This window comes from Pteropus vampyrus, unplaced genomic scaffold, assembly GCF_000151845.1.
Source record: "Pteropus vampyrus isolate Shadow unplaced genomic scaffold, Pvam_2.0 Scaffold170, whole genome shotgun sequence".
Lineage (NCBI taxonomy): Eukaryota > Metazoa > Chordata > Mammalia > Chiroptera > Pteropodidae > Pteropus > Pteropus vampyrus.
The window spans coordinates 1,946,729-1,966,369 of record NW_011888951.1 but is presented as its reverse complement, the minus strand read 5'-3'; the positions used below and the strand labels follow the sequence as shown (position 1 = coordinate 1,966,369).

The 19,641-nt window shown below is 48.1% G+C and overlaps 1 protein-coding gene and 1 pseudogene across 1 annotated transcript in view; one reads left to right on the top strand and one right to left on the bottom strand.

The window, feature by feature from the left end:
• LEXM (lymphocyte expansion molecule) overlaps window positions 1–19,641 on the top strand; it is a 27,879-nt gene that overhangs the window by 2,620 nt on the left and 5,618 nt on the right. The window contains exons 2-9 of the mRNA XM_011370512.2: window positions 707–794; window positions 1,227–1,391; window positions 1,558–1,680; window positions 6,864–7,001; window positions 7,153–7,293; window positions 8,950–9,111; window positions 10,209–10,334; window positions 12,097–12,230. Coding sequence (XP_011368814.1) covers window positions 707–794; window positions 1,227–1,391; window positions 1,558–1,680; window positions 6,864–7,001; window positions 7,153–7,293; window positions 8,950–9,111; window positions 10,209–10,334; window positions 12,097–12,230 — 1,077 coding nt within the window. The remainder of the gene's footprint in view (window positions 1–706; window positions 795–1,226; window positions 1,392–1,557; window positions 1,681–6,863; window positions 7,002–7,152; window positions 7,294–8,949; window positions 9,112–10,208; window positions 10,335–12,096; window positions 12,231–19,641) is intronic.
• On the bottom strand, window positions 15,503–16,041 carry LOC111745920 (annotated as a pseudogene).

Here is a 19,641-nt window from a genome sequence, read left to right as displayed (position 1 = left end):
CCGGAGTCTATTTACCACTGTTATTAAGTTATTTAAAACCATTTCAAAAGAACCTGCAAGGTACCAGACTCAGAGATGCCAAGTGGCTTGGCCCATAGTAGGTCCCTGAGTTCAAAAGTCGTGGGTAGAATTCCAGTCCAGGTTCTTTCTTTATTCATTCACACATATGACATTGAGATCTCTATATCTATCTATATCTATCTATATCTATCTATATCTATCTATCTATCTATCTCTATATCTATATCTATATCCATATATATATACAACCTATTATATATATAGCCACTTCCTATGTGACAGACATAGTTGTAGCGTCTGGAGATACAACAATGAACAAAACAGCAAAACCTTGTACTAAGAGTTTGCATTGTTGTGGGGAGGGATGGTTGGAGTGGATAGTAAACAAAAAAAGTAAATAAAATGTTGGATAATGATAAAGGCTATGGAGAAAAAGTTGAAAGGAGGAGCTGGTAAGTGCTGGAGGGCGGGGTAGGATTAAAGGCTCCCAGCAAAGGGGAAGGGACTGGGCAAAAGTGGTATCCAGGGAGAGGGAACCGGGAAGGATGAAGACCCTAAGGTGGGGGCACACCTGCCCATCCTTCATGGGCTAGCTCCAAAGCCATCTTCCCTAACCCCCAGAACTGCCCATGCCAGGGCTGGATGTCAGGCACTGGACTCTCACTGGGCCTCTGTCCTTCCCCAGGTTCGATATGGCTGCTGTTTATCCCAACCAGAAGAAGTTGAGCACCTTTACGGGAGTCCCATACTCCAAGCCTTATTCTGTGGAGTTGGTGAGTTTGGCCAGCTCCACTGACTCTCCCACGTGGTCTGGTCACTGCCCTCCAAGTCCCACACCATGGCAGATGAACTGAGTCTTACACCTCTCCATGTCCTTAGTTCTCAGCACAGAGCTTGGTTTACAGCCAGGGCAGGACTGTAGTGAAAACAGCATGGGTCGGGACCACAGAGCCCTGGGTTCCATTCCCAGCTCTTGCACTGACTGGCTGTGGGCTCTTGAATGAGTTACTACCTCCCCCACTCTGCCCCTGAAGTGTGAGGGGGCCAATGACAGAGGAAGTCATGATGGTACTTTGAGTACCACGCCCCTCGGTGCCAGGCTTGGGGATGGAACCACAGAGGGACAGGTCACGCCTAGGTCAGGATGGGAGCTAGGTGAGGGCTTGCTCTGTGGCTGGCTCAGCCCTAACTGTGCTCTGACTCAGTCCCACATAGGACCTGGGACCTATGGCTACAAGGAGACCTGCTTCAGCAAGAAGAAGCTGATGAAGGAGGTGGGCACAGGCTGGGCCAAGGCCCAGGAAGCCACTCGGCTGACCAAGCTGCCCCACTTTCAATACCAGGCCATCTTGAGAGAAAAGCAGCTGCAGGTGAGGTCCCTGGGCCACGCCCCTCTACAATCCAAGGGTGGCCTCAGTGTCCTCCCAACCCCAGGTAGAGCTCATTCTTTAAGGAACACCATCATCCCCTGGACCCCTTTCCCATGTGGACATCCTCAAGTTTAAGATTTTCACCTTCTCTCTTCTCTTGGGGCAGAAGGAAAAGCTGGGGCCTGGCTCCTACAACTTCAAAGACTTCTTAGAAGAGCTGCAGCAGAAACCATGCAGCACCCGGGGGCTGCTCAGCTCTGGGGAAGTTCGCTTCCGAGGATTCATTGGGGTAGGTGTTGTCTTGTAAGGAGTGGGAACCCTTCCACCCTCTGGTCTCTGTCCCCTTTGGTGGTGCCAGAAGCACCCCTTTCGTCTCTTCCCCTCCCCAGGCTTGGCCAGGCTCTCCTTTGAGTCCTGACAGCCCTTGGCTTTCCAGCGCCACAGCCTCTAGCCCACCGGCTATTGTATATGCCTGTGTCTGTCTCCCCCACCAGACCAGAAGCTCCCTGCTGGCAGGGATAGGTCTTGTTCATCTCTGAGTTCCCAGCACAGAGCCTGGCATACAACAAATTCATCCACCTATATATCCAGCTAGCCAGCCAACAAATAATGATGGAACATTCACTAAGTGCCATGTACCATTGCAGCTCCTGGGGCCCCAGAAGTGATGAAGACTGGAGCTGGCATCCTAGTGGTAGAAATAACAGTCTAAAGAAGCATGTTATATATTATCGGGATTGCGAGGAGAATTGAGACAAGGAAGAGATAGAGAGTGGTAGAGATACAATTTATAGGGTGATCAGGGAAGACCTCTGGGAGGAGATGACATCTGAGAGAAACGTGCAAGACGTGAGCAACTGAGACTCATGGTGTCTGCGGGAGAGCATTCTGGGCAAGTGGGAACGGCAGAGGCTAAGGCCTTAAGTCAGATCATCCGGCAGAGGCCGGTGCGGCTGGAGGGAGGGGAAGAGAACGGGAGGAGGAATGAGCGCAGAGGCCTGAGGGCTGGCTACGAGGATCTCGCAGCAATGTGGGGGCTTCTGGTTTGATTCCAAGTGCTGTGGGAGGACAGCGGAAGGTTTTGACCAGAAGGGCCTGACTTAACTTTCAGAGACGCATCCTCCTTAGGTGGGTGAGCATCGGAGGCTGCAGCAGGCGTCCAGGTGGGAGACGATGGCTGTGAGAGGTGGGGGTGGCAGGAGGGCTGCGATGGTGTTGGTGTGGGCAGGGAGGATCATCCCATGGAGGCGTGGACAGTGAGTGGGGTTCAAGCTCAATAAGGTCATGAGAGAGAAGGCAGGAGTCATATCATACCAAGTGACCGCTGTAGTTTGCCGAGAACCTCACCTCCCCTGGTCCTCCTGTTCTCTGAGCTGGACTCTCCTGCCCTTCTCTCAGCTCCTTAAATGAGCCGTGCTCTTTCCACTAGGGCTCTGCTCCAGCTGTTTCTGCTGCCAGAAATGTTCTGCCTCCCCAAATAGCTTTTTGCCTAAGGAAATCCTACTCAGCCTTCAGCTCTCAGCTCCAAGGTCTGACCTGATCCCACGCCACCCCTCTGGCCCCAGGAGGTGGCATCTCTCCTTCTTAGATGTTTAGTGTCTCTCCCCCACTAGACAACAGCCCCTGAGGGTGGACCACACATCTGCCTAGTGTGTCCACTGCAGAATTCCCAAATCCTAGTAGTGCCTGGCACATAGTAGGCATGCAATAAGTATCTGTGGACTAAGTGCACGCATACCAGGTGCTCCAAAACATTCTCATTTTTCACAATCACTCCTGTTGGGGCCCTGAAGGCTCAGAGAGGGTAAGCAATTTGCCCCAGGCTACACAGTTGCAAATGAGGAACGTCCAACCCCATATCCAGAGCCTTTCCTCCATACCTCACCACTCTGAAGCCTTCTCTGAGGCCTGGAAATTACTCCTTGCCACATTCCGGGAACAAGCACCTGCATCTTCAGGTACAGACGCTATTAACTGCAACTTAGGAAGAGGGGTTGCCTGAAGGCATTTAAAATTGAGTCATTACCATCAAATTTAAGGTAGTAATAGTTGACGCTTAACACAGCACTTACCATGTGCCAGGCACTGTTCTAAGCACTGGAGTGTACTAATTAATCCTCACAGCAACCCTGTGAAGTAGGCACTATCATTATCTCCACTTTCCAGATGAGAAAACGAGTACAGAGGTTTCAGTAACCGCCCAAGGTCACAGAGCTACTAAGTGACAGAAGCAGAATTAGAATCCAGGTGTCCACACCTAACACTGCGCTGTACCCATAAGCTCGGCTCCCCTGGATTTTGCTCCTTGACTAACTGCAGAGGACAGGGTCTAATGTCAGAGCCTAGCCCAGCTGAAGGCAGAGGAGTTGGGGGAACAAATCTGATGCCGTGTGTTTCCTTCCTGTCCCCAGCCCCCAACTCTGAGGCATCCGCGAGTACTGGCTGAGCAGAGTGACAGTGCCATGGGCTGTTCCTCCCTTCCAGCTATCTCTGGTCCTTATACCTGCTCCTGCAGTAACCTTGGCTAGGCCCTGTAGGATTTCTTTGAGCTGCTCTCCTGGGGTCAGTCCTGGACCCTAAGTTCAAGGACGTGGCACTGCCCCAATGGGTGAAGACAGTACCCATCCAAGGCCTGCTTTTCTCTATCACTGTCTTGCTGTGAGACCTGGGCTGGAAAGCTCATGGCCTCCTCTGGTCTCTGGTCTCTCCAGTTGTACCCCCGCCACTGCAGGTCTACAAATACCACGGGCCAAAGCTGTGGGTGCCTGCTTTGGGGCCTCATGACTCTTCCCTTAGAGAGCATGGGGCTGTCGAACCACACCTCCAAGGCAGTGCCTTCTCTGGTTTCCTAACCCCATCCTGCATTGGCATCGGGTGCTGCCCCCACCCTGCCTTCAGTGCACTCTCCCCTCTCTCGGATTTGGGGACACCAGACTCCGCAGCCCTGGAGTTCCTCTGCCAGTCCCCCCACCCTCTTTGGGGTGATTTCTCTCACTCAGCTAGGCTCCGTGAAGATGACTCCAGATCTCTATCCTGGGGTCCCTCAGGCATCTGAAACTCTGCACCCCATCCAATACCACCACATGTCAGCGTCTCCCCCAGGCCTGCTCTTCAGGGGACTGGCACCACCCAGCTGCCAGAAACCAAGCACACCTTGTTCCCCCGAAATCACTGGGGTTTGTGCTCTCACTTCCTGTCCTCCTCCCCCTCGTACCCTCCTCTTCCATTCCTACTGCCTCCCCCCTGACCCAGGCCACCCAGGCAGTCTCTCCACGAATTCCCTGGTCTCCTGCCATTGCCAGCATCTTCCTAAAGCCTTCACGCCTCAGAATCAGGTCTCAAGGACCCTCGACGAGGCCTCCAGATCCTTTTCCATCCTCTTCCCATGGCACCTCTCCCAACCCGCCTCAGAGGTGTCATTTCGGCCTCCCTGCCTTTGCCCCTCTGCTTGGGGGACTTGCTCCCTTCACCACACCCATCTTCTGGGAACTTTCCCATTCTTCAAAGTCCAGCTATAAAAATCTTATAAGTACCAATACCTCTATTCCCACATAACCTCTACTCCTAGAATTAATCACTCCTCCAGCCTGGGTCCCAAAAGCTCTGAGAACATAACATTCTAGTTAAAATCATGGACTCTCACATCAGCCTAAGTGTATTTACTATGCCTTTGAACCTGAAGGCTTGAAGGAAGGGTGAGGCTCTGCAGAGAGCGCCCAGCACTGGGCTCCAGGAGCAGCGGCTACTCTCACTCTTTGTTATAACTGACACTTCCAAAGTCCCTAGGACGTTGTAGTGCTCATTGCCCTCCGACTGCAGTGCCCACATAGTGCCTGGCAAACAGGAGAGGCTCAGAAAGATCTTGAATTTTAGAATTGGAACTCTCTCCCTGTGCCACTCCTTTCCAGAGGTGGTAAACTTGGATGCAAGGTTTGCCTTTCTGAGACTCAGTTTCTCCATCTGTTAATTGCGGATAGCACTAATTTGATTTCAACCGGTGGTCTACTGCTGGGCCGCGGACCAGTACAGTCCGTGGTCTGTTAGGAACCAGGCCACACAGCAGAAGGTGAGCGGTGGGCTAGCTTCATCTGTATTTGCAGCTGCTCCCCAGCACCAGCATCACCACCTCAGCTTCACCTCAGATCATCAGGCATTAGATTCTCATCGGAGCACTGCTCCCTGGTGCCAAAAAGGTTGGAGACCGCTGGTCTGCAGGACCAAGATTAGGCTTGTGAAGTACCTAACACATGATACAAGGACCCAGCTTCCTACAAACATGCTGAAAAGCCGGGGACCTAGAAGGGGGCGATGTGTAGTCGTGTCCCTTGGAGGGAGAACAAGTCAGATGCCACAGCTGCCTGACCCCCGCAGCCGAGCTCCCTGACCCCTCTGCCCTTCCAGTTCTCGGCTGCTTTCCCAGGGTGGGTTCTTGGACCGGGAGGTGGGCAGGGCTGCGCCATCATGGAGCGACAGCGACCCCGTGTGGCTAAAAGGTGCAGAGCAGGAGAAAACAACATGCTGGCTGGGTCTTGGAGGGAGGACCTCCACCCAACCACCTACCCACCAACACTGCAGGGAGGCGCTCCTCACTCCACCTACAAAGGATATACTTCCGACGTTGACAGTCAAGGTCCTGAGTGGTCATTCCAGCTTTCCTGCTGTAGTTCTCAGCCTCTCCTACCTCTTTCTCCCACCCCCTGCTCTAAGACAGCCATCCCACCCTGACTTGTCACATGTCAGTGCCCACTGTGGGCTGGGCGCTATGCAGGAGTCTTTATAGACATTTAATTTCATCCTCATTACCCTAGGAGAAAGTATTATCATTTCCATGTTGCAAATATGGACCATGAGGCTCAGAAGGAATAAGTGCCCAAGGTCACTCAGCTAGGAAGCAACAGTCAGGATTCAAACCCAGGACTCCAGATCCATCCAGGTCACACACAGCACAGTGAGAAACTCATTCATGCAAATGCAGAGCTATGACGCAGGGGTGTAATGGGTGGAATTTCCGAGACCACTAAAGTAAGCAACTTTCTGAGGAGGGCTTCATTCCCAGGAAAGAGGACATTTGAGCTGGCTTTGCAAGATTCGAAGAATTTTCCAAGACAAAGAAGGCAGGAAGGGCATTTTGGGTGGTAGTAACAGCACAAGTAAGCAGAGTAAGGAGGTTAGCAGAACGGTGTGTGTTTGGGGACCAGCAAGGACCCACTTTGGCCGAAGTGTGGATGTAGGAAGGGAGCAATAAGAGATAAATTGGACAGGCCAATGGGGCCCTGGTAAAGTGTCTGAACATAGAAATGGAGGTTTGAACAATGACGGAGGCTCTTGGGTCAACAGTGCTGTGTGTTCGGGGACAGTTGACATGTAGGAGCCCTGAAAATCCCATTCCTCTCTTGGGGGCATCTCTTCCTCAGCTGTACTCAGCATAAGGAGTGGAACTGATGACCTTTATGTCTCTCCTTCCCCACACAGAACTACTATCCAGGTCCTGGAAATTATGGCGAGAAAGGCAATCCATACACAAAGCTGGAGGAGAGCGCCTGGAACCGGTCTCATTCCGAGGGACTCATGTGCAGGATGACCAACAAGCCGCTCCCCTTGGGTCATCAGGTATCCCCCTCACCTGACCAGGGCTGGCTGCCTTCATGCACAGTCCTGCGGGGCAGACTCCCAAAGCAGATGAAGAAACCAAGACCTTGCAGGTCGGTGGGCCTGCTTTCGCAGCCCTCCTGCAGACACTGGCATCTGTGCTCCGTTCTAGGGGAGTGGTCTGGCACCATGCACCTACACCTTGAAAAGTGACATGGAGGCAAACCTGGGCCGATCCATGGGCACCCGCGGCTTCTATGACATTTTCTCTGGTGATCGAAATAAGCCTACTTATGGACATTACTCTGTGCAGGTGGGTACCCAGCGGGGTGTGGGGGTGCATTCCCTAGCAGGATGACAGACTTCACCACCACCACCAGGAACACCACCCTGTGTGCCACACTCTGCTCACACTTCACCCTCACAGCAAGGGTGAGATATGGCGCCCTGTGTCGGATCAGGAAACTTGAGGCTGTCCACACTGCTGGTAAGGCAGAGTCACAATCTGAACCCCAGCAAGGCTGTCTGATTTCACCGTCAGTCCTCTGTCCTCTGCACTGGCATGAACCGCAGAGGAAGCGCAGGTGGCCACGATGCCAGGACTGCATGGGAAACTGTCCGCAAAGCCTGCAGGGACCTTGATAGCTCAGATCTGGATGTCCTGCTATTTTGGACACACTTCCTGGGCATCGCAGATCCAAGCTGGCTGGGTTAGTGTCATGCTGTTAACAAGGCAGAGAACTGCAGGGCCGGGAGGGGATACTTAAGTAGAATTTTAGCTTGACCCCGCTTTTCCTGCACCAATCGAGTTTCTGTTGTGTGATCCATAGCACCCTGTGCTTTGCTTTCTTCATGCTCACAGCAACTGGACTTAAGTATTTGTGTAATTACCTGTTTATTTTGTCTCCTTTGTGCATTCTTTCAGTGTATGTGTTTACTCCAGGTAATAGTCTAGGTGTAGGGGAAACCTGCCCCTAGGGTACTTACATTCTAATGGAAAAAGAAACACAGAGGTAAGTAAAAAACAATACAGAGTGTTAACAGGTGGTGAGGGCTATGGTGAAGTGCGTTAGGAGCACTAGGAAGCCGGTAAAATATTGAATTCTTTTGGACTGGTTGTTAAATAGCCACTGAACTGAGCTCTGTCACCTGATGCCAGCTCCCCTGAGCCTCCCAGACCTTTCCATGAGCAGCTTCTAAGGTGGTGCATCCTGGCACAGCGGGAGCCTTGGGACCCTCATCAGGCTCTACAGCCAATGTCCATTCTGATTGGTTAGTCAGTGCCCAGGCGACACGATAACATTTTTTATTATCTAAAAAGTAATAGATTTTAATTTTTAGAGAAGTTTTAGGTTCACAGCAAAATTTAGCAGAAAGAAGAGAGTTTCCGTGTACCTTCTGTGCCCTTTACATGCACGGCTTCCTCCACCGTCAACATCCTGCCCCAGAGCGGGGTGCATTTATTACAACTGATAAACCTGCATTGACACGTCATCATCATACCTTAGGGTTCACTCTTGGTGTTCTACATTCTGTGGATTTGAACAAATGTATAATGACATGTACCCACCATTATAATATCATACAGAGTAGTTTCACCGCTCTAAAAGTCTTCTGTGTTCTCCCATTTTTTAAGTATTTGGATCATCGCTCCTGCTTAGAACAGTGCCCGATTCAGTAAACGTTCAGGAAGTGAGGGAAAGAAAGAAGGAATGGATAAACTTAAGCTGGGTTGTAGGATGTGTCACACAGGGTGCTAGAAGACCGTCAGACTAGCCTCCGGCTGAGGGCTGCATCTCTCCCACCCGGCTGGGCCCACGGGCTGTGGGACGTCCCCAGGCAGTGTGGAGAGCGATGCCTCATTGTGTGGCCACCTGCTTTTCTCTGATTGCTGCTGAGGGTCCAAAAGAGGGGCCCTTGATTTTCCTGGCATAACAGACACATTTGTTTCCCCCTCTCTGTTTCTCAGAAAATAAAGCCCAGGGAATTGATGAATTTCAAGAGCTTCACGGAAGAACTTAACTCACGTCACAATAAGAAGCGTGGGGTGTTTTCACAAGTTTCCCGCAACCCGAAAACCCCTACAGAGAGGATTTACTGGGCCACCCTCAGCCAGTGTCCCCGAAAACTAGTTAGTGTCTCCCCAAGGCCTTCCTTCCTCTCTTGGATGGTGGCTTTCCTGCAGGGCCGGGTGGGGTGCTGGTGGCTATTTCCGGGGGCAGGGGGAAGCTCAGCAGGTGGGTGTCAGCCCCACCTGCTTTCCAGTCCTGCTCTTGCACTTACCAGTTACGTTGGGTGGGTCTCTCTCACTCTGAGCCTTGGTTTGCACACTTGTCCTAGGGCCATATCCAGATGGCTGCAAGGATTAAATGAGGTTGAGTACTGGAGCCCACCGCATGGAGCCTGGTACCCGGAAGTGCCCAGCCAGCATTGACCTCCACCCTGCCCCTCCACCTCACAGAGAGAGGACAAGGGAGGGCACTGGGGTGGGGCAGAGTGTGATTACAAGCTCTACCCTGGCAGAGGGGCTGCACACCTATTTGGGCCAAGGGAGCGGTGGACTCTTTTTTTGGAAGGCAGCAGCCAGTCATCTGAGTAGGCTCTGGATTTTACCCGGGCCCTCCAAGCAGAGTCTCCCTCGCCACCCCCAGAGAGAGAACCGCTAAGGGCTTGGGGAGGAGTGGGGTTCTGGGAGAAGGAAAAGGGGTACCCCCATTTCCTGAATGCTTGCTCTGGGCCAGGTAGCTGCCAGCCCCACCCATCCCCATGGAGGGATTACCATTTACATTTCACAAAAGGAAACTGAGCCCCAGAGAAAGGAAGGGATTTGCCCAGGCTACCCCAGCAATGGTGAGGAGTGAGATTAGAATCCAGCTCATCTAGCTCTAAGGTCTGAGTGGCTTCTGCGCCCCCAGGCTGGAGCCTAGAACATCTCTCTGGACCCTGCCAAGCTGTGAGGGTCCTTGGGAACCTGGACAGAGGTGTCAGGCTAGTGGGTGGGGTTCAGAATAGGTGTCAGGGGTTATGAGGGCAACACAGGGCCCCCACACTCCTGAAGGATGGGCTCCTTGTGAGTTAGGAGGCGGCTGGGTACCTTCCACCATCCTTGGCTCAAGGCCTAGTGCCACCAGTTGGGTAATGTCAGCTGCCAGGAGCCCTTACCTGCTTGGGCTCCAGGCTGACCACTGCCAGACCTGGCCAGCTTTCAGCCTTCATTCCTTACCCCAGGCCACGTCTGGTCCCGGTATGTGGCTTCCTCCAGAGAAGGAATGCAGAAACGTCAACCAGCCACCATTCCTGCTGTCCTCCAAGCGCATAGGCATAAGGGCCTACCAGACGCTTCTGGGAAGCTGGGTGAGTGGGTCTTTGTCATAGGGTACGTGGTAATGGGCAGCCCCCAACCCTCCTTGCCCCCATGGAAACCGATGCTCCCACCCCTTTCCTCCCCAGGGGTTAACACCCACTCTCACTGTCTTTTTTCTCTATGGCATTGGTTTCCAACTCTGAGCAAGCATTAGCATCATCTTGGAGGGCTTGTTAAAACATGGCTTGCTGGGCCCCATGCCAGAGCATCTAATTCAGCATCCTGGGGCAGGACCTGGGAATTTGCCTTTCTAACCATTTCCCAGGTGATGTAGATGCTGCTGTCGGGACATCACTGCACTATGGGACATCACCCCAGAGACATCTCATTCTCTTATTTTCCCAGGGAAATGCTCCTTTCATTCTCTTTGTGTTTGTCTTGGGGCCTCAGGGCAGCTGGTGGAGCTGGCCCCTCCTGGCTGAGCAAGGACTCCCTTTTTCCTCTCCCTACCCCTCTCTTCCCCCTCCCCAGAGGCAGCCATTCCCTGTGTGTGTGTGTTATAACCTTCCCCTGTCTTGACTTCCAGTTAGCACAGGTTAGTTTTGCCTGGTTTTGAACAGCTGTATGTTTTTAAAATCTCTCCTGGTTTCCCTGGGAACATCTTGCTGTGACTTATTTGTCTTCCCATTATGCTCCCACTGCCCCGCTCACAGCCCACACCTGAGCTTTCCCTCCTCTGAGGAGAGCAGCATGCCAGCCAGCCCCCTCTTTACCTCCCTGAGTGATGGCTTGGTCCCCAGTGTGCCCACACTCCCTGCCCTGCCTGATTCTCATGAGGGCCAACTGGTCAGTCCTCTGCATTCTTCCTTTTCTCACTTTCAGCCTGCATCTCGTGCAGGGAAAAGGGTCTCCTCTTGGACCTCCCCAAATAAGATGTTTAGACAGGAGCCAAACAACCATGCTGCTACCACAGAGCTGGCCAAAGTCAGGGTGAGGGGGCAGAGGCTGAGCCCGCCCAGCCCTTACAGCCTTTCTGACTGCACACCCAGCTGGGAGCCTCTTCCCCGTGAGACAGGCCTTTCCCTTGTCAGCAGCGAGTCCAGCTTCACATTGGACTAGTGTTTGGTTCCTAACATGTCCCAGGCCACCCGTGGCCTGCTCTTTACAGATGGCGGGGTTCTTTTCCTGCCATTCTTTTGCCCTCACTAGTCACTCTGGGCAGGTCGCAGTTCCTCTCTCTTGGCACCTCTTGTATCTATGACCCAGGTTTCTGGGCAGGATGGTATATTAATTTCCTAGGGCTGCCATAACGAAGGTGGTTGAAAACAATAGGACTTTATCTTCTCACAGTTCTGGAGGCTGGCAGCCTGAAATCCAGGTGTCAGCAGGGCTGTGCTCCCTCTGAAACCTGGAGAGGGGGAAATCCTTCCTGGCCTCTTCCTAGCTTCTGGTGGTGGCTGGCATTCTGTGGAATTCCTTGGCTTGTAAATGCATCGCTCCAACCTCTGCACCCATCTTCCCCCGTAAGTCTCTTCTTATATAAGGACAGCAGTCACGCTGGATTAAGGGCCCACCCTACCCTAGTGTGACTTCATCTTAACTAACGACATCTGCAATTACAGTGTTTCCAAATAAGGTCACATCGAGGTACTGGGGTAACCCATATCTTTTTCATGTATCTTTTTGGGAGACATAATTCAACCCATAACAGATGGAGTAATGAGGAGCCTCAGGGAGGGCAGGAGGCCTGAGATTAAGTCTCCAGGCCAGGCATTGGGGTTGCTAACGTCCTGCCTCTTCTACCTGGTGCAGAACCCCGTGGGTGTGGGCCGCTACCTCAACACCTGGCTGATGGAGACAAAGGACCAACGGCAGCGATATCGGTCCCTGTTCCTGGCTGGAGCCCAGCGCTACCCCTCAGACCCTGCGCGGGATAAGCTTATGCAGTGAGTGCCACTGGAGATCCAGCAGAGGGGCCAGGGCAAGGAAGGGCTCCTTGTGGGGTTGGCGGGGGCTCGCTCCGCCTTACGCTTGCTTCCAATGGAGACACAGCTGCTGCCCCTAGTGTCAGCCAAACAGCTGTGGTGGTGGAGAGAGTTCTCATCCTGGCTTTATTGCTTACTGGCTGTGCGAGATGGGGTTCATCACTTAACCTCTCTGGGCCTCATTTCCCTCAGCTGTCAAATGAGCAAGGGACTGTGGAGACCCAAATGAGATGCTCTATCTAAAGCTTGTGGTAAGGAACTCATCAACACTAACTCCTGCGCCCAGACCCCACACAGTCTAGCCTCTGAAGTGCAAGGCTTCGCCTCACGGAATCTCAGTTTCTTGGTTTTCTTAATGGGGTTGGTAAAACTCATTTCAGGAAGTCGTTGTGAAGCCAGAGGAAGAAAGTGCGTGAAATACCGTGGCTAGCTGTAAAACAGCTTGCAATTGTTAGCTGCTGCCATGTTTTATTGAACTAAGAGACCAACAATTGCAATGTATTCTCAATTTCAGAAATGTCAAAATGTAAATAAGCATGCACTTTAGAGCTGATCATTTTGTTGTTGGAGATCTTGGGGCATGAGGACCAGATCACTCAGGGAAAACCAGCTTTAAACTATTTTTGTCAAAGTAGTTTTGTGTTTTCTTTCTTGATTTACTCTCTTGTTTTGGTGGCTTCCATAGAAATGGTAAAAAGATGTAACATTTTTGATAGACTATCATGCCTACATGCCTAAAAATAAATGTTTTTTTTCCTGCCTGCACAACTGATCAATAGTTTGGTTGGAAATAAAATTTTAGGTTGGAAATAATTTTCCCTTGGAATTTTGAAGGCTTTGCTTCATTGCCTTCAAGTTTCAAGTGTGGTTGTTGAGAATTCTGATGCCATTTCAATTTTTTTGTCCTTCGTATGCAACCTGCATGGTCCTTTCTGGAAGCTTTTAGGATTTTCTTTTTGTCTCCTGAAGTTTCATGATGATGGGTCTTAGTGTGAGTCTATTTTCATTTATTGTTTTGGCTCTCCATGAGTTTCTTCTTTCTGGAAACTCAGGATCTTCTATTCCAGGAAGATTTTTGCATTTTGGTCTTTGGTGATTTTCTCTGTTTTCTCTTTTTTCGCTTTCAGATGAATCTTAGACCTTTTATTTGATGTTCTATTTTTCTTATCTTTTGTTTCTTATATCTGACCTCTGCCTTTTCTGTCCTATCTTCTGGTAAATTTTTCCCTGTCCTTATCTTTAGACCCTACTATTGCCTTTTTATATGTTGGCTTTCATCTTTTTTAGTTTCCAAGAGCTCTTGTGTGTTATGGATTGCTTCCCGCCCCTCCTCACAATCTTTTAATAGCACTCAGTTCTTTGTCATGTCCTTTTATCTAAGGATAATGACAGTTTTCCTTCAGTTCCCTTTTGCTCCCTGCATTGTATCCACTTCTTCCAAGGTCCTTTTTTCCTTTCACTTGTTCTGTTCACATTTAAGAGAAAAACACTAAAAAAATGCTGTGCGTCTGGGTGGGGCTCGTCGGTTGGCGGCTTCACTGGGAGTGATTGATGGGGATCTGGTCATTCCCTTGGGAGACCCTCAATGTCAGTGTTTCGAAGTGTTTTCCCTGGGACCATTCAGCTTCTCTAGAAAAGGATCCTGCATCCTGGGGGTTGGTGGGGGGCGAGGGGTGGGGAGTGGGGGTGCTGGTGTTTAGGGAAGGGGGCTGGGGGTCTCGACCAGTATATGGTCTTCCACCGGCTCCCTCTGTTCTCACTGGCACCTGGCTGCCTACCTTCCACTGCGCCTGCTTCCTCCCTTGGAGTCTCTCCCAACACTAAGCCTTCAGTCTCCTGCTGGGTGGGTGAGGAGTTGGTTGGGGAGGGAGTGTGTCTACCTTTCCCCTTGATTTCAGCCATCTGTCTTGTGCCTGCTTTTTGAGATACTGGCGCTTCCAATTCCAGGACCTCTCTGGGGTTTGTGGCAGGAGCTGGCAAGCTTCTCATTGGCTCCTCTACTGCAGGCAGCTCTTGGGTCAGCCCTCTCAGCTCTGCAAATGCTTCCTCGCACTTTGCATTTCCCCAAAACTTAACACCTTTGTCCCCTTTCTTGTTTATCTATTTTTTAAAAAAATTTCTATATAGTTTTTTTCAGTGGATCGCAGGAGGGAGGAGAGATAAATGCCTATATTCATCTGCCTTATTTAATTGACAGTCATATGGAACTTTCTTATTGTGCAAAAACATTTTCTTCCCCTTTCTAGCCAAGGTGGTTAGCTTTCTTTTACAGGTGTTCAACCAGGACCAGAGAAGGGAGCAACTTGCCCAAGGTCACACAGCTGGTAAGTGATAGAGCTGGAACTAAAATACAGTCCTTTCCCTCACAGAGCGGAGCTCATTCCATACACCAATGTGAGTGTAACTATGGAAGACTGGGCCCAGGCTGTTGACTGTAGTTATACCTGGAGGGTTACCAGGGTCTTTCTCATTCTACCTTGCTTTATTTCTGAAATTTTTGAAGTTTTCAAAATAAACATTATTTTTATAACCAGAAAAAAAAAAGAAAGAAAGAAAAACAAATAGAAAAAGGACGAGCGCTCTTGAGAGAGACTATACAAATTATGAGTTCTCCTTGTAGACCCATCTCTAGCCAAGAGTCACCCATCTTCCAGACCTCAGTTTTCCCACCTGGAAAAGGAGAATAATTTATATCCTGCAGGGACATATATCCTACAGGGTCAGCCTTAATTAAGGATTATGAATGCTACTGAATGGAAGCCAACCAGCAGGTCCCTGTGGGCGTCTGATTGTCAGGCTGCTGTATGACTCTCCCTGAGGCTCAGGTTTGGCATTGTCCATGGAGCCCCAACCCACGAGGGCTCTTGGACCCACAGTCAGAATTATGTCACGAGCCACAGAATATAGGTCATAGGTGGGAAGAGGATTTCCTTATACACTCTTTTATGGATTGATTCCTTTAAAAAACCTGCTCTGTGTTCGGTCTGCCCGGGGCACTTCTGAGCTGCTGATTGTTTTCAGGTGACCAGAAATGTTCTCTCATTCACTCACTGAGTTTTTCGTTTCTGGTTTTATATTTTAATTTCTAAGAGTTATTTTTTGTTTTCCGAATGTTCCTTTAAGTACAACGTGCTCTTATTTCATGGACACAATGCTTTCTTATCCTTCGAAGATGTTATTTTTGTTGTTGTTGTCATCGTTGTACCTGTATTAGCATTTATTTGATGCTAAATTCACTCCGGGGCCATAAATTTTTGTTTCTTCAGTTTCTTCTGGGATGTCTTTTTCTTCTGTGCCACCTCCTCTTCCGGTTTAGGAACAGTCTGCTCTTTTTCACTGAGGATCATCTCAGTGTTGCAGGGGGATGAGCTCTGTAAGTTCTGTGCCTCCTCTGGGAGCTTCGTTCACCTGGATGTGCTTAATGACTAGAGAATCTACATCTAACCCCTTAAGTTCAGCATCACTCGCTGCATTTTTAAGCATATGCAGCAAAAATTCAGCACTCTTTTTGGGCCACCGACCCTGCATCCAGCCCCACTGTTGAGTGGGGGCACACCTACCAACTCCACCATTGTAATGATGGAAAGGCACACATTGCTTCTGTAAAGTGACATCCTTTAGCTAACTGAATGGCTTTTTGGATATGCATACCCTTGATGGCCTGGGCGGTTTCACGAGTGTTTTTAAAGTGAATACGAAGATTTGAACCTCTTGATTTGCACAATTTTATGGGGTTTTCTGGGTCAAGTGAATAGCAAACCACTTTCAGAGGTCACTTCAGGCTGCTTACAGGAAGAGCTGAAGATATTATTGAGATGATTGCCTGACATCATCTGCTTTTTTTCAAATCACTTTTTTTTCTGTCTGTTGTTTTGGCCTCAGTCTTCCATATCTGAGATTTCTCTCAAATGTCTGGTGATCCTTGGCTGTTGACTCATGCCTAACTAAAAATCCCACTGAAGGCCTTTTGAGCCATGCTTCTCTTGTTCAGTCCTGCTTCCACGTCTGGAAGTGTACTTTCCCTTCTAATAAAGCTTTTCTTTTTCCGCTGTAAAAAAGTAAATAAACATAAAGAAAAAATAAAAATAAATAAATAAAATTTTTTTGATTGTTGATCACAGACTTCATCATCGGATGACCAAGCTGAGTGTTCTTGGGAGAACTTCAAAGTCCATGTTGTTAGAATTTTTCTCTTGGCCTAGGTTCTTCTGGGGGATGTAAGCCTGGCTGCCAGAGCTCCAAGTGGAGGAGAAGAGCCTAGAGGTCTCAATATTTAGCGACCGAACTCCCATTTCATTCCCTGTTTTAAATATGGTACTCCCGATATCAAATGTTCCCGGTGTCATCCTGTAGAGAGAACCTCTCTGTCTTCAGAGGATAAATTCTCCAATCTTTATTCATGAAGGGCGCTCATCCGGATGCAGAGAGTAGGGTGGGAAACTGATATCACACAGACTTCAAATCAATTTCAGTTCCACCTTCACTTCCACTTCCGGGAGTACCTGGGGCTGTCGGTTCCCCAGCCCTGTGGAGCTGAAGGAATTCTGAGCTTTATCTTCTCCTGGCTTAAGGTTTAGATTTCTTAGGTCTGCTACCCAAGAAAGTTAGTTACCATTCTTCCATCTGCTTTAAAGTTCCAAAATATTTTTTCTTACTGCTGCCCCTTCTATTCTTTTTGTCCTTGTGGGTACGTGCTTTAAATTTTTATTCCTTTACTCTTGTTTTAGTGGGATTTCAGGAGGTTGGAAGGTTAACGTATGCATCCAATCCGCTTACAGTGTTGTGAAATGTTTGAGTTTCAAAAGTAGAATAAAAATCTTGCAAGTATTACATCTAAAAGGACAAACTACAATCTAAATAAAAGACAGTCAGACATGTTTTGAGCATCTCTTCTGAAAAATAAATAATAAAAAACACTATATAGAATTCTCAAGAAAAAGACTTGAGACTGTAAAATTTTCTATGTAGCCAAACTATAGTCATGTACAAGGCAAACAGATGCACAAGGATTCAAATGTACTTTTTCTGAAAATTTTACTGGGGGCTATATTCCAGTCAACTGGAAAATGAATTAGCATTGAGAGCTCAAGAAAGGAAAAGAATATATCTGTCTATGATATACCAAATAAATGTAACCAACAGCAACAAAAAAAATGGTAATACAAACAGCAAGCAATGCAGCATTCAAGGCTAAATTATTAAATGAGACAAAGATACCGGAGTATTTAATCATGATAAACGATGAAATCCATGAGGACATTATAATACTAACCTTATGCACCCAAAATAACAGTGACAAACTCCTACGATCATAACAGGAATTCTTAACAGAGCTGTCTGAGAATAAGGTAAAGATATGTAAATAATTATTTGGAGGATTTAAATAGGTATATTTTATTCCACATTATTTTCAGATAACTCATAGGACATTTATAAAAGTCGATCCTCTAAGAAAATCTCATTTAAAATGTCTAAATTAAAACCATCCTACATAGAAAATTTTAGATCATTGTACTATGTTTAGATTTTTTCTAAACATAGTACAATAAAACAAGAGGTTAACAAATAAAGGAGAACTTCCAAAACCAAGTGTTTGGAAATTAGAAAGTTCTCTACTAAACAGCTCTTGGATGTAAGAGAAAATCAGGTTTAAAAAACAAGCTATTTAGAAATTAATTACAATGAAAACTTTTTATCAAAACCTGTGTAATATTGTCAAGCATCCATCAGAGGACAATTCAAAGCTTTAATTGCTTTTAATATAGAATAAGAAAGACTGAAACCCAAAGAAGTAATTATTCTACTCTAGAAGTTTTAAAAAATCAAAATAAATTTAAAAATAAAGCAGGAGTAAAGAATTAATAAAAACAAATAAAGACTGGATGGGTGGAGGCATTCACAAACCCTCAGTGTTGATGGGCTAATGTTAATGCCTGCCTTTGGCTCCAGGGTGGTAATCGCAATCCAGTGTGCCTGTGGATGAGAAAATGTACAGTCCAGACTGTGTCAGTGCTATCTTCCCCATCTTATATATGAGTAAGCGAGGATCCAAAGGGTGGAGGTGATGGAAATGGCCCAGAGTCCCACAGCCAAACAGAGGCAGGGCAGGGACCAGGAATTGTGGCTCTGACTCCAGTCCTGGGCTTCTGCCACTCCTCCCTTGCCAGGTGTGGAGGAAGCCATGAATGGCAGAACACAATATGTCTTACAACAGTTTGCTGTCTTCAGCCCAGATGAGGGAGGGTGTGTGTGCGAGAGTTGCGCAGTCTCTTGGAATATGTCCTTTTCACCGCTCGATCCCAAGCTTCATCTGTTTCTTCCTGTTAAACCACAGGGTTATGGGCATCTAGCCAGGCAGCCTGGGATTTAACTCTTGCATGGGAAAGGCAGCCTTTTGCTTTTCATTCTTTAGAGTTGTGTATACGGCAGGTACTTATAAATCTGGTTGACTGACCAATGGACCAGGTTTTCCATCTGTCCATCTTTCTGGCTCTTATTGCTAGATCTTTTCACTCCATCTGGTCACCCTCTGGCCCTGTGGACATGAGCACTCTGTGCTCCAGCCAGGCCTTTGTACCATACTCTTGCTCTTTAGCCCTTTGAGTTTTTGGCCGTACTGTGATCTGTTCTTGGAACATCCTTCTCCTAGTTTCTGTCTGGGAAAATCCTATTCATCCTCCACAACTCCGCTTAAATGGGAAGTCTTCCCTGATTTTTCCAGACAGTGTCTCTTCATTCTCAGCCTCTTGAGAATTCCTAGGTTGGATCGCTTTTAAAAATTATATTGTAATATTTGTTAATATGCCCGTGGTCCCTACTAAAGAGAACATTTCCATTCTCTGGCTCCACTGTCTAGCTGGCATGCATAGAAGGAACTCACTGAATATTCGCTAAAGAATGAGTCAGTGAATTGATTGCTCTAGAATTTGGATAACTCCATGAAAGGAATGCTTCAGAACTTCCAGTTTGATTTGGGAGAAGTTTATTTTTCCTTTTAAATTTCTTTCACCTGAAATTTTATTGTGAAAAATTTTAAACATACAGCAAAATTGAAAGGCTTTTACAGTATACACCTGTATACCCACCACTTAGATCATGTCACTAATGTTTTACTCTTCTTGTTTTATGATATATCTTTCTATCTATTCATTTATTAATCTATTAATCATCCATCCACTATCATCCTTCTATCCATCTATTAATCACCTTACAATTTGATAAATTTCAAAGTAAATGGCAGACATCAATACAATTCCTTCTGAATACTTCAATATGCAATACCACCTTTTCAGCATTTTAAACAAAAGCCATATTCCTTGTCCAGAAATCTGAAATTGAAATCATAAATATTCATTCTTAATAATAATAGTAA